The sequence below is a fragment of the Bacillus rossius genome, chromosome 11, assembly GCF_032445375.1.
Source record: "Bacillus rossius redtenbacheri isolate Brsri chromosome 11, Brsri_v3, whole genome shotgun sequence".
Taxonomy (NCBI): domain Eukaryota; kingdom Metazoa; phylum Arthropoda; class Insecta; order Phasmatodea; family Bacillidae; genus Bacillus; species Bacillus rossius.
In genome coordinates this window covers 4,040,730-4,055,894 of record NC_086338.1, presented here as the reverse complement: position 1 = coordinate 4,055,894, position 15,165 = coordinate 4,040,730, and the positions used below count along the sequence as shown (strand labels likewise).

The following is a 15,165-nucleotide window of genomic DNA, read 5'->3' as shown; positions in this document are numbered from 1 at the left end:
TCATGCTATCATGGTAGGGAATGCACTAGGAATTCAGGGGAAACACTGCCCCAGCGACCGTGGTCGCGGTTGCTGGTCGTGTTAAAGGAATCCCACCTTTAAAGCCATTCAAAATTGTTGGAAAACTTGTGAACACTCTTAAAATCTCACCTGCTGAAACTCTTATTGCTTGAGGCATAGTTATGGAATTAAATGTGTACATAGGCTAGTTATATTCTTTGGAATTTTCACTAGAGGCACAGAACATAACCAGCCATGCTGGTGGCCACGTCATTCTTATTGAGAGTGTTTGTACAAAACTGCAGGATTCTTTGAATTGAAAACATGTGAAACAATACGGCTGCATGGATATGCAACAATTTTTGGTCAGTACTTTTTGAAGTTTCTACAACATATAGTTTAAGAAATTTTTATATAAGTTTCCAGAAATTTTCAGAATGTTTGTAAAGAAATTATAACTTTATAATTTATGTGGTCTTATAACCTAAAGGAAATTTGTTTCATATATGGCATGCGTATTCTTGGAGCCTGTTGAGTTGCTGTCTTAATCATAATAAATAATTTATTACAGTAAACTATTTTTTTAGACTTTTTTTATTTGACATACTATCAACTGGTTATAATGGTCAGTGGCGAGGGTCGCTGAGGCGTACTCATGTGGTGAGGGTCATAGTCAGGTGGGTATGAGGTCCCATTGGCGTGCATGCTAGTGGGATGGTTGTAATTATACAACTACATGTAGTTACGAGTAGAGATTGTTTTGGGAATGTTAGTAATGCACTGCTCCCGGGGCAGGCAGCCGGGAGGGGTTGCTGTCGCTGTGTCCACAGATGTCTTTGACGATACAGCAGATTATTCTTGATGCAAAGCGCTTAGCGGGCCGGCTGAAGGAACAGGATGCAACTGCGGACTCTCTCTTGTCACAAACCCAGTCCGTGTACCGGGAAATCGACGCCATGAGACAAGTAAGTACTATTACACAATGTGCTGTCATTTTGCAGTTAGGTGACTAATAGCTGAAATACCCTGTGTTGCCCGGGCTTTACACATAATATAAGGAACATTTTAAGTCTGTAGGACCTACACATGAAAAACAGGAAATTTTGATTTTAAAGTCCCATTGATTGCACAGTCTCGGTGCATCAAGGCTACACATCAGCAAAACCGGTTCACCAATCTTCAGCTTCATTTTGTAGAGAAGGCAGGTAACCCCTGGGCGAAACATGATGGACTTACCAAGCGATAGCGCTTTACAAATTCTAGGCAACTCCATCAATTGACAAAGTTATAAACTAAACTGTTATTAGTGCCTTAGTTCGCTAGCAGCCACGAGCTTCACTAACCGGATGGGTTTCACCAAGGAGAAGAATAGGAGGTTGCCAGACCTTACTAAATGACCGTGTGGTGGACATAGAGAAATGACACAAACTCACTGTTTGTGTGTCTATGACCTAACTCCTATGATTTTCTATTATAAAATTGAATTTATCCCGTTTTTGCTTCTTTAGGGGTGGAATTTCATAATTATATGTAGTCTATGTCACTCACTGTCTATATACAAAACATGTTGATCCATTGCTCTGTTGCTGCGTGAAAGAACGACCAACAAACGCACTTTCACATTTACGACGGATACGACTGTACACCTGCATGTCTGGTCCTCGAAGAAGGAAATGGGCCCTGAGTGGGCGGTGGGCCGGCTCGGGGCTCAGCAGGGCTCGGCTCTCCTGTGGCTCATTGGCTCGCCCGTGCGTGAGGGAACAACACGCCAGGCACTGGAACCATGTTGGCGGCCATTTGGAAGGTGTTTATGTTCTTGACACACTGACTAAATTTTGTAGACAAATTTGGTCAGTTTTTTTGTGCGATGTAATTGGAATATATCACATCCCAGTGCCGTGTTTTTAAACATGTGGTATACTTTCAGTATTACCTTCTAATTCTATAATACATGAACATAACAATATAATACTTCAATTATACTTATAATTATACAAACAACAATAATTTGATTTCATAACAAATTATCACCCTTTTTATTAATTTAATAAGTAAATGTATTCCAATATAAATTTCTTGAATTTCCTGACTGTTCTGTATTAAAGAATTATGCTGAAACAAAAGTATACAATGGTCTTTGTGATCTTGTTATAAGATATGTGTGTGTGTGTGTGTTTATGTGTGTGTGTGTGTGTATATAGAGCACCAAAAAAACCTTTTCCAGGGAAAAAATTTTTTGGTGTCTTACTTATTAGTTATTACGCAGCTAAAAACTCACAGATAAACACGGAGCATGAGAGCCTCTGACTGAGTTGTTTCCTGTCTACTATGAGTCATATAATGTTTTAAATTTAGAAATGTATAGATGAAAAAATAAATTTTATATTCTATTTCCTGGATTTGTAGAAATCAGAAAAACAATACTTTAAATCAACAACAATAATTAAAGTAGATGAAACTTAGGTAGCTTCATGCTATGATCTGTTCAAGACTCACCAAAAAAATCAACATGGCATAAGCATTCACAAATGTATATCTTGTTACTCAATTTAAACGACAAAACTTTTACCAACTAATTAATAGAGACTCATAAAAATCTTCTATCATAAAACTTATCTAGTCAACCAAATACCAGCTACGTTCAATACTTTTTAGCTAAGCCAATAAAGACACTAAGTCTACATTGTAGCTTCGAAGTGTGTGTGTGTTAATTTCCACCTCCTTGTTAAACTGTTAGCTGCTAAACAGTATGATTTTGGAGTTTACACACATTCAAAAATCATGCCGTAAAGGTCCACATCAAATTAGTGCGTGTTACAGAGAATGAGATTAAAATACAGTAAACCCCTGTTAAGAAGTTTTTCAAGGGACTGGATAATTAAAACTTCTTAACAGGGAAAAGTACTTTCCAACGTAAAAATCGATTTTATCCAAATGACGTGTACTGTATTCACACAAAAATACATTTACTATCATTGGCATGCTGGAATAACGGAATAACTAATTACATATTTTTTATTATCAGTAAATTTAATTATTAAAACTGTATTTAATTTAATAATCACATTAAAATTAGTATTATCAAAACACTAGAAAAAAAAAGCAATAACTAACATTTATTGTTTTAAAAAATACTTGTTTAAATTTGTTTGTTTCAACACATTTTTGGACTAATGCATCACAATGTTTAAAACTGTATTTAATTTAATAAGCACAATAAAAAAGAATTATCAAAACACTGTTAAAAAGAACAATAACATTTACTGTTTTAAAAAATACTTGTTCAAAGTTGTTTGCTTCAACACATTTTCTGACTGACGCATCACAAAGTTTTCCAGTTTCCACAAACTCTTCTGCACACTATCTGGAACATTGTGTGTGCCATGAACGAATAATCTTAGCTTCTCCAGGTGGTCCAGGGCTTCAGAGTAAGTAGGCATGGAAGTGGGTTCCTCTGCATCACTGTCACCATCGTCGATCTTATCCTCAGCTGCATCCTTGTGCGGAGCACACAAATCCTCTATTGTGTGTGGCTCACATGGTAGAATTGAATCATCAACTGAGGCATATTCTTCAAAAGTGCAAGAGAAATTTAATTTTTCTTTAAGAGTTTCCCAATTTGCACTGCATGAAGCACCTGCAATTGGGTCACTGTCCTCAATTGAATCGGCAGGGAAAATATCGTCAACTTTCTGGGCACCAAAGCCTGCTTTCTTAAAGCAATTGCTGATTGTACTTGACTCGAGCATTTCCCATGATGCAGCCAGAAAATGCATTGTGTCCAGGATGTTGATTTTATAACCGCTATCTTTTGCACTTTTCATTCGTGTTATAAGTCTTAACACAAGGCGCTTACGGAAATGCTGTTTGAGAATTTTTATAATCCCCTGGTCCATAGGCTGTAGTCTGGATGTTGAATTTGCTGGTAAAAATTCTATTTGGATGTTTCTGAGGTTTGATAATTCCTTGGGATGTGCAGGGCAGTGATCCATGAACAGCAAAATCTTCCTGTTTCTGCACCCTATCTTAGCATCCAAAGCTCTCACATAATCTTCGAAAATGCTGCCCGTCATCCACACAGACTTGTTAGCATACTTACACGGTAGGGTCTTTACGTTGTTGAAACACAGTGGTTTTTATGGTTTTCCTATTACTAGCAATGGCAACTTTTCCGTGCCATCCATGTTTGCACCCAATAACACTGTCACTCTTTCCTTACTTTGTTTCCCTCCGTGGCATGTTTCACCTTTTAACACAAACGTTTTGTCAGGCAACATGTTAAAAAAACAAACCACGTTCGTCTACATTAAATACATTTTTAGGTTCAAAGTCTTTAAAAATTGCAGGCAATTTTGTGTTTATCCAACTATGGACAGTATCATCACACACACACTCAGATTCCCCACGTACAGTTCTGTAGACAATTCCCACTCTATTCTTAAATCTATCGAGCCAGCCATTTGAAGCATGGAATACAGCACCTAGGTTATGTGCTATTTGTAAAGCTTTTTCTCTTAAAATTGGCCCGTTTGTTGGGATTCCAAGTGCCCTATGTTCCTTTAACCATGCCAAGAGTAACATTTCAATTTCTTCGTATTTACCAGTTTTAATTTTCTTACACTTCGAAGAAACACTAGTAGCCAAAAGTTTCTCCCTCTTCATCATAATCCCGTTCAAAGTAGACGGCGGATTCCTGAGTTTTTTTGCCATACTCATTCGTGGTATCAAAGGATTTGCATCAACTTCAGCTATTATTTTCAGTTTATCTTCAAACGATAATGCCTTCTGTTTAATAGATCCTCCACTACTTGTAGATGCCATCACGGACGGTCTCGTACTATTTCCAATAAAATACACACAAATAATTCAGAGAAAGTAATAGCTGGCGGTATATCTTGAATTGGAAAATTGGTGTACTGACGGAACAGCCTCTAGTCCCTGAGAATACAAGCAGGTGATTGGTCGTGCGGCGTGTGGCACAGGTTTCGAAGATCGTTGGCGTTTCTCATTCGTAAGTTAAGCCACGAATGGGGAAAATGGTCTGCAGGTGGAACAGCCTCTCACTCCAAACAAACGCAGGCATATGGTTCGTCGAAATACACACAAGTAACAGCGTGGGGCGCAGGTTTCGATGATCGTGCACGTTTCTCATTCGTCACTCGAATGGGGGAAACGGCGCACAGATATAACAGCGTGTGGCGTGCGGCACAGGTTTTTCGACGGTCTTGTTCTGTTCAAATGAACTATTAAACGTTTGGAAATATGTAAGTTTTTAAAATTAACCTTAAAAATTGTTCAAAAGCTTAAAGATAAACGTTATTATTATTTTTTTTTTTCCCCCTCAAATGCTGAACGTTATATGCAGAAAGCATATATAAAGACAAAAGTTATGAAAGGGAAATATTAACATAGGGATATATGGAAGTGATCAAGGGAATAATTTTTTGAACTTAATAAACGGGAAAACGTGCTACGCGGGAACGTCTTATGCGGGTTTTACTGTATTTGAAACAGTATTCAAAATGCATAAAAGGATTTTAAACCTAGTGTTTGGATCTCACATAGTTAATAGTCTTGATATTTTGTGCTGAAAAATAACAAGTTTCAATAGCAATTCTGAAAGATTAACATAGGGTTGAAATTACAGGCTTAATTCAAAGAGTTTTGGCTGCTGAACACTGCCATTCATGTCTGTTGCAACGGTAAATAAAGTGGATGAATAATAAAATTAGATGTTTCAGCATGCTCTGTATGATAGGTTAGCATACAATAAACAGCTTCCAACTTTTTGGAGTAAATTCTGCATATTCTGGCCACTCATTCTAAACTAGTATTTATAGCTATCAGTACTATCAGCTATGATGTGTATAATTAAATTAATGTTTGTCAATCTTGTTCTTTGTTACAACCATTTCTAAGCATTATTTTTCCTATATTTTTCTCCTCATTAAACCACATTTACGTACGATAATCATTGCTGCTGAAATTGTCTATGAGAACTCATTTTGAAAACTCTAATTATTTACGAGCAAAGTTCAGAATGTGTTTGCACGATGTGTGGTCAAAAATATTTGAGTAAGGTTTGAGCGTGTGTGAGTCACTTCAGTGCTGTTGACACAGAACACGAAGGCGTACAATGTCGCTAGGGGAGTGTAGTGTCTAGGAAGGTATCGGCGAGGACCTGTCCCTGCTTTGTCGGAGGTTATTTGGGGAAAGTGTGGGTAGCAGGAATCTGGAATGGAGCCTGGGTCCTCCCGAAGGCAGGTCAGTGTTTCAGCACTGCACCACCTGGTCCGGTGAGCTGTTATCTAGTGGTTCGTTTCAGCCAGTCACTGAAGCTAGCTCACCATCAGGGCAAAGCCAGGGATGTTGGTTTGTATGTATGACGTCGATAAACTCCGACACCATTTGACCAATCGCCTTGAAAGTAGGCACATTGAAGAATTTTTTTCAAGGATATTTTTATGCTATCCATTCTTTGTAACTCGCCGCTATATGGCGCTGCAGCGCATCAACTTCTAAACCGTTCAACCGATAGCCATGGGCAAACAGAAATTCATAGGTCATAGACATACAAACAGTAACTGTGAGTCATTTCTCTATGTCCACCGCACTGTCATATAGCGCTATCCATTTTGCTTTAACTCATTGACAATATATCACCCTGTGTTCAGCCTGGGAAACACGGGTACTGCAGCTACGAATAACTATTATTCTTTTTATTTGTAGGCAAATGAATTTTGTATCACACGCAACTAAACTATCTTTGGAAGTCTTATATATCAATTACTTATACAATATCTATTTTGCTATAACTCAAGGAACACATAGCAACAAATAGTAACAGATACTGATTGTGACTGTGGTTAGTAATTGGTAAATAAGTTTAATAATAACATATAGTGATTATGATTTTGATTAATAATTGGTTAACAAATATAAAATTTATGTGCTACATCAGAGGTTCTGATAGTATTTTATATCTTCACGTTTAGCATCAGAGACTGGTGAATTAATGGTTTTGATAGGCAGGACTTTGTGACAATAATCATTAGGAGTGAGGTTAATGCACTTGTGTGGTTAAAGAATGCTTTATATTAATTTTGTTATAAAAGCCCTGGAAGCTGCTGTGAGTGTGTGAAAGACTACATTATACTCAGAGGTACACAAGGGAGAAACATTAAGAAAAGGAAATTTACTTCTGACAATAGGAAGTAGATAATGGATCATTATTGAAGAAATAAATAAAAAAGAAGTTGCTTAAAGCTTGCCCTTTTTATTGTTAGCTATGCCTTTCATTATTTTCTTTTGATAGTTTCAATGATTACAATAATACATAGATTAAAATTAATTGGGGGTCCTGGCCATCAAACTTTTTAATTACAGACAAATTATTAATTTTACCTGAAATATAAATCTAATATTTTCCTTTGACCTAATCAAACTTTAACATAAATGATTGAACTATCATATTTTAAAATTAAATTTTTGTTAGCCCAAACAGTGCGGGACTATATATATTTTGATTTTACAATATCTGATCGTTGACTGTTCACTGTTTGCGACTAGAAGCAAGAGGGACGCGTGGAACTCATGTCCGTGTAAGAAGCCAGCATGTAAATTTTGTTGAGTTTCGTGATGGGCTTGAGTGGGAGAAAACCCTGAACTCTCGCACCATCCGGGGGCGGAATGATGAGAATCACTCCCTCGGAAGAAGCACTAGCGATCGCGGTGGCCACTACGAGATCACCCAGTAATCCGAACTGGGGATCGCTCCCGGACTGCGGGAGCTGCAGCAGGAGAGACGCGACCACGGTGGTGACAGAGGGGGCATGAGGGTGACTGGCCGGGGCCTGTGCAGTACCAGGAGGAGGTGGGGGAGCTGAACGAGGCGGCGCGGCAGAGGCCCCACTCGGCGCTGGTGGCCGGCATCCAGCAGGAGAACAGGCACCTGCGCGAGCTGCAGCAGGAGAGAGGCAGCGGTGGTGACAGAGGGGGCATGAGGGTGACTGGCCGGGGCCTGTGCAGTACCAGGAGGAGGTGGGGGAGCTGAACGAGGCGGCGCGGCAGAGGCCCCACTCGGCGCTGGTAGCCGGCATCCAGCAGGACAACAGGCACCTGCGCGAGCTGCAGCAGGAGAGAGGCAGCGGTGGTGACAGAGGGGGCATGAGGGTGACTGGCCGGGGCCTGTGCAGTACCAGGAGGAGGTGGGGGAGCTGAACGAGGCGGCACGGCAGAGGCCCCACTCGGCGCTGGTAGCCGGCATCCAGCAGGAGAACAGGCACCTGCGCGAGCTGCAGCAGGAGAGAGGCAGCGGTGGTGACAGAGGGGGCATGAGGGTGACTGGCCGGGGCCTGTGCAGTACCAGGAGGAGGTGGGGGAGCTGAACGAGGCGGCGCGGCAGAGGCCCCACTCGGCGCTGGTAGCCGGCATCCAGCAGGAGAACAGGCACCTGCGCGAGCTGCAGCAGGAGAGAGGCAGCGGTGGTGACAGAGGGGGCATGAGGGTGACTGGCCGGGGCCTGTGCAGTACCAGGAGGAGGTGGGGGAGCTGAACGAGGCGGCGCGGCAGAGGCCCCACTCGGCGCTGGTGGCCGGCATCCAGCAGGAGAACAGGCACCTGCGCGAGCTGCAGCAGGAGAGAGGCAGCGGTGGTGACAGAGGGGGCATGAGGGTGATTGGCCGGGGGCTGTGCAGTACCAGGAGGAGGTGGGGGAGCTGAACGAGGCGGCGCGGCAGAGGCCCCACTCGGCGCTGGTAGCCGGCATCCAGCAGGAGAACAGGCACCTGCGCGAGCTGCAGCAGGAGAGAGGCAGCGGTGGTGACAGAGGGGGCATGAGGGTGACTGGCCGGGGCCTGTGCAGTACCAGGAGGAGGTGGGGGAGCTGAACGAGGCGGCGCGGCAGAGGCCCCACTCGGCGCTGGTGGCCGGCATCCAGCAGGAGAACAGGCACCTGCGCGAGCTGCAGCAGGAGAGACGCGACCACGGTGGCGACAGAGGGGGCGTGAGGGTGATTGGCCGGGGGCTGTGCAGTACCAGGAGGAGGTGGGGGAGCTGAACGAGGCGGCGCGGCAGAGGCCCCACTCGGCGCTGGTGGCCGGCATCCAGCAGGAGAACAGGCACCTGCGCGAGCTGCAGCAGGAGAGACGCGACCACGGTGGCGACAGAGGGGGCGTGAGGGTGATTGGCCGGGGGCTGTGCAGTACCAGGAGGAGGTGGGGGAGCTGAACGAGGCGGCGCGGCAGAGGCCCCACTCGGCGCTGGTAGCCGGCATCCAGCAGGAGAACAGGCACCTGCGCGAGCTGCAGCAGGAGAGACGCGACCACGGTGGCGACAGAGGGGGCGTGAGGGTGATTGGCCGGGGGCTGTGCAGTACCAGGAGGAGGTGGGGGAGCTGAACGAGGCGGCGCGGCAGAGGCCCCACTCGGCGCTGGTGGCCGGCATCCAGCAGGAGAACAGGCACCTGCGCGAGCTGCAGCAGGAGAGACGCGACCACGGTGGCGACAGAGGGGGCGTGAGGGTGACTGGCCGGGGCCTGTGCAGTACCAGGAGGAGGTGGGGGAGCTGAACGAGGCGGCGCGGCAGAGGCCCCACTCGGCGCTGGTGGCCGGCATCCAGCAGGAGAACAGGCACCTGCGCGAGCTGCAGCAGGAGAGAGGCAGCGGTGGTGACAGAGGGGGCATGAGGGTGAGAGGCCGGGGCCTGTGCAGTACCAGGAGGAGGTGGGGGAGCTGAACGAGGCGGCGCGGCAGAGGCCCCACTCGGCGCTGGTGGCCGGCATCCAGCAGGAGAACAGGCACCTGCGCGAGCTGCAGCAGGAGAGAGGCAGCGGTGGTGACAGAGGGGGCATGAGGGTGACTGGCCGGGGCCTGTGCAGTACCAGGAGGAGGTGGGGGAGCTGAACGAGGCGGCGCGGCAGAGGCCCCACTCGGCGCTGGTAGCCGGCATCCAGCAGAACAGGCACCTGCGCGAGCTGCAGCAGGAGAGACGCGGCCACGGTGGCGACAGAGGGGGCGTGAGGGTGATTGGCCGGGGGCTGTGCAGTACCAGGAGGAGGTGGGGGAGCTGAACGAGGCGTCGCGGCAGAGGCCCCACTCGGCGCTGGTAGCCGGCATCCAGCAGGAGAACAGGCACCTGCGCGAGCTGCAGCAGGAGAGACGCGACCACGGTGGCGACAGAGGGGGCGTGAGGGTAATTGGCCGGGGGCTGTGCAGTACCAGGAGGAGGTGGGGGAGCTGAACGAGGCGGCGCGGCAGAGGCCCCACTCGGCGCTGGTGGCCGGCATCCAGCAGGAGAACAGGCACCTGCGCGAGCTGCAGCAGGAGAGACGCGACCACGGTGGCGACAGAGGGGGCGTGAGGGTGATTGGCCGGGGGCTGTGCAGTACCAGGAGGAGGTGGGGGAGCTGAACGAGGCGGCGCGGCAGAGGCCCCACTCGGCGCTGGTAGCCGGCATCCAGCAGGAGAACAGGCACCTGCGCGAGCTGCAGCAGGAGAGACGCGACCACGGTGGCGACAGAGGGGGCGTGAGGGTGATTGGCCGGGGGCTGTGCAGTACCAGGAGGAGGTGGGGGAGCTGAACGAGGCGGCGCGGCAGAGGCCCCACTCGGCGCTGGTGGCCGGCATCCAGCAGGAGAACAGGCACCTGCGCGAGCTGCAGCAGGAGAGACGCGACCACAGTGGCGACAGAGGGGGCGTGAGGGTGACTGGCCGGGGCCTGTGCAGTACCAGGAGGAGGTGGGGGAGCTGAACGAGGTGGCGCGGCAGAGGCCCCACTCGGCGCTGGTGGCCGGCATCCAGCAGGAGAACAGGCACCTGCGCGAGCTGCAGCAGGAGAGAGGCAGCGGTGGTGACAGAGGGGGCATGAGGGTGAGAGGCCGGGGCCTGTGCAGTACCAGGAGGAGGTGGGGGAGCTGAACGAGGCGGCGCGGCAGAGGCCCCACTCGGCGCTGGTGGCCGGCATCCAGCAGGAGAACAGGCACCTGCGCGAGCTGCAGCAGGAGAGAGGCAGCGGTGGTGACAGAGGGGGCATGAGGGTGACTGGCCGGGGCCTGTGCAGTACCAGGAGGAGGTGGGGGAACTGAACGAGGCGGCGCGGCAGAGGCCCCACTCGGCGCTGGTAGCCGGCATCCAGCAGGAGAACAGGCACCTGCGCGAGCTGCAGCAGGAGAGACGCGACCACGGTGGCGACAGAGGGGGCGTGAGGGTGATTGGCCGGGGGCTGTGCAGTACCAGGAGGAGGTGGGGGAGCTGAACGAGGCGGCGCGGCAGAGGCCCCACTCGGCGCTGGTAGCCGGCATCCAGCAGGAGAACAGGCACCTGCGCGAGCTGCAGCAGGAGAGACGCGACCACGGTGGCGACAGAGGGGGCGTGAGGGTGATTGGCCGGGGGCTGTGCAGTACCAGGAGGTGGGGGAGCTGAACGAGGCGGCGCGGCAGAGGCCCCACTCGGCGCTGGTGGCCGGCATCCAGCAGGAGAACAGGCACCTGCGCGAGCTGCAGCAGGAGAGACGCGACCACGGTGGCGACAGAGGGGGCGTGAGGGTGATTGGCCGGGGGCTGTGCAGTACCAGGAGGAGGTGGGGGAGCTGAACGAGGCGGCGCGGCAGAGGCCCCACTCGGCGCTGGTGGCCGGCATCCAGCAGGAGAACAGGCACCTGCGCGAGCTGCAGCAGGAGAGACGCGACCACGGTGGCAACAGAGGGGGCGTGAGGGTGATTGGCCGGGGGCTGTGCAGTACCAGGAGGAGGTGGGGGAGCTGAACGAGGCGGCGCGGCAGAGGCCCCACTCGGCGCTGGTGGCCGGCATCCAGCAGGAGAACAGGCACCTGCGCGAGCTGCAGCAGGAGAGACGCGACCACGGTGGCGACAGAGGGGGCGTGAGGGTGATTGGCCGGGGGCTGTGCAGTACCAGGAGGAGGTGGGGGAGCTGAACGAGGCGGCGCGGCAGAGGCCCCACTCGGCGCTGGTGGCCGGCATCCAGCAGGAGAACAGGCACCTGCGCTAGCTGCAGCAGGAGAGACGCGACCACGGTGGCGACAGAGGGGGCGTGAGGGTGACTGGCCGGGGTTATGCAGTACCAGGAGGAGGTGGGGGAGCTGAACGAGGCGGCGCGGCAGAGGCCTCACTCGGCGCTGGTGGCCGGCATCCAGCAGGAGAACAGGCACCTGCGCTAGCTGCAGCAGGAGAGAGGCAGCGGTGGTGACAGAGGGGGCGTGAGGGTGACTGGCCGGGGCCTGTGCAGTACCAGGAGGAGGTGGGGGAGCTGAACGAGGCGGCGCGGCAGAGGCCCCACTCGGCGCTGGTGGCCGGCATCCAGCAGGAGAACAGGCACCTGCGCGAGCTGCAGCAGGAGAACCGCGAGCTGCGAGCGGCCCTGGACGAGCACCAGAGCGCGCTCGAGATGATCATGAGCAAGTACCGCCAGCAGGTGGGGCGGCTGGTGGCGGGCAGCCGCCTCGACCTGTCGGCCGTCCACGGCGGCCACTACGCCCAGGTACCGGTGTTCAGGCCCACCTTTAACTATCACGAAATTACATTGATTTTTCCTTTTCCTGAAACACTAGTCTTTTAACTGTAAACAACAAAGGGGGTAAACGAATTTCCAGATGCGTACGTACAAGTTTGATATCCTACATTCAATAACTTTAGGTGAATCTATAGCAGTTGTCTACAAGCACATGTGTATACATAAAATGGCGTTAATTTTGCTAAGATGACACATTTGAAAACAAATACATCTTTTTTCCCCAAAAAGTAATACCAAGTGAGCCGTGGGATAATTTGTGTCTAAAAGGTCAGGGAAACCTGTCGATTCAGATCTGGAAATGCTGTAAACGTCAGGAATTTGGAATATTCAAGCTTGTAGCAACCCTGTTCAAAAAAGTAGAAAATTTTGTTAATTTTATGTATTAATATGCAGGTGATTGGCGGAAAGTCACTTCATGCAACTGCATATAAATCAACTCAATCACAGACATTTTTACAGCCTGTCCAGCTAACAGTATATCAACAATCAGCATAACTGCTATGATTTTGAAAGTCGCAACTTGAAACCATGTAAGCTAGAATGATATCAAGCTAGAAACACATGACTTAAAAGGTTCACAAGTTAGATCCATGTAACTTAAAGGAGGCATTGCTTAAAAAAACATATGTTCATCATTGACCCCTGTTTTAATTAGTTTCCGTGAACTTGCTTGGCAGTTCCTTACTTGTTCTGAACATAATTATAAACCTAACTGGCCTAAATACGCAGTGCTTTAAAAGTTGTATGGTCTTTTTTGGCCTGAATTGATAAATTGGGGGTATGCATATGACAGTCATTTACATCCTAGTCACAAGTATTTTTTTGTGTTAATTTCCATGTTACAGTTCGTAAATAATTCTCTTCTCAGTCATATACTCGCTATATTTTTCCTAATGCATGCATTAGGTATTAAGTGGACTCTAGATCAACGCATGGTGGCTTGTTATGTGTTGAGGGCAAGTATTTCTGAAATGAGTTGCTGGTAATTTTCGTGTAGCCATTACTCTTTGTGTGTAATTAATTGTTTGCAATCAGCATAACTTATTTAATTGTTGTAAAAATTATTTAGAAAGTTGTTTTAGTGCTGTTTTTATCTGTAAGGATGCTTGTATTTTTTTTTCAATTCCTTATTTAGGTTCTCAGTAGCAGTGATTGTTGACGCGTCATGCTCTGCCATCACTTAAACTTGTGAGCACTCTGTCGCTACCCAAGTGGTTTGGAGTCCACTATAAAGTAGGATGTCCCGTTGCCTTACGCCCCTGTGCATGACAGTGTGAAGTAACACCGTATGATCACCGTATTTACCCGAATAAGCCACACCCTTGAATGAGGATCACTCCAAACTTTTGAAACAGAGCTTGTGAACATATTTTTTTAATTTTTCTAATAAATGTATATTCAGTACTTCAGTAATAATTCAAATTTATAATATAATTGACTTGAATTTTTTATTTAAATTGAATAGCATTCTCGGTACCAGTGTTGATGTCAGCCGGTTACTGTTTTAAGCACTCTTTATTCTTGCCAGACAAGTACTATTAAATATCACCATTTCCAGTGAAATGTTGTTTTTTTTTGCAAATACATGTCTCAACAGATATCAGGTAGTAAATATTTTATTTAGGGATTAGCTGTGAATGATAACGTGTTAACCATAATGCGAGGAAAAAGTATCATTAGTGAAAAATGGCTTCTGACCGCATCTGTTTTGTTTACTGCAGTGAAGTAAGTGCCTTCAACATCCCAACCATGAATGACTGAAACAAATGCTATGCTTTGTTTCAAAGATTATAACCAAATGAATTGGGATATTGCTGAAGAAGCATGTGTAACAAATTCTCACTTTTCAAATAAATATTTTTATTGTAATACTACGTCACTGAAACATAAAATTTTTATGATCTCCAGTCACGTATATGACTTTCCATAGCAACGTATGTACATACTTCCTGGTGCACAAATTCCCATTTCCTGAGCTTTTTTTAGTCATTTTAGGTTTTTTTCAGCAAACGTAGATGATCGCAACTGCTATCAGTCGGTAATTATTGCAACGTCTTTCTCATGGAAACACGCTCATAATCTTTGCCAGATGTCCGTCATCCATTAAGCTAAAGCAGGTTACCCAACCTTGGTGCTTGAAAGAACTTGTGCTGTGCAACATTGCCATGCTGTGTTGTTAAGTTTCGAATAAGCCCATGCTTTTCCAATGCACATTTTATGAAAAATTGTGCACTGGTTATTTTGGTAAATACGTAATTAGATCTTTTTGATTTTTTTAATACGCAGGTGTATGTGCTGAAGCTACGCTTCTGGTAAGAAAAAAAAACACAAAACACTGACTAGAATCACACAAGAAACACGTTAAACAAATATGTAGGGTCTATGCAGTACTTTTGGTAGTTCCAAGAGGCTAATTATTATTGTGGTATTTATGCACATGAATATAGCATACAAGTATAAACTTATAAGGGTTTCCACAACCTCTTATTTTAGTTCACGTAACAAAACTCCTTTTGTTTCCAAATGCTTATCCCTTTGCTGTGAGATATTTGGTCTGTGAGTTTATTGTTATTAGAAATATTAGAGAAAATTTGTTAACTGTTTTCTATCGGTTCATGGGCCTAGAGTTGCTAATAGAA

The 15,165-nt window shown here is 47.2% G+C and overlaps 1 protein-coding gene across 2 annotated transcripts in view; it reads left to right on the top strand.

The window, feature by feature from the left end:
• The window catches only part of LOC134536579 (FGFR1 oncogene partner 2 homolog), a 68,051-nt gene that overhangs the window by 13,127 nt on the left and 39,759 nt on the right, over nt 1–15,165 (top strand). The window contains exons 2-3 of one of the 2 annotated variants that reach the window (XM_063376335.1): nt 796–965; nt 12,242–12,493. In XM_063376335.1, the coding sequence (XP_063232405.1) occupies nt 831–965; nt 12,242–12,493 (387 nt within the window). In that variant the 5' untranslated portion in view covers nt 796–830. The remainder of the gene's footprint in view (nt 1–795; nt 966–12,241; nt 12,494–15,165) is intronic. The other variant, XM_063376334.1, reaches the window with a different exon arrangement.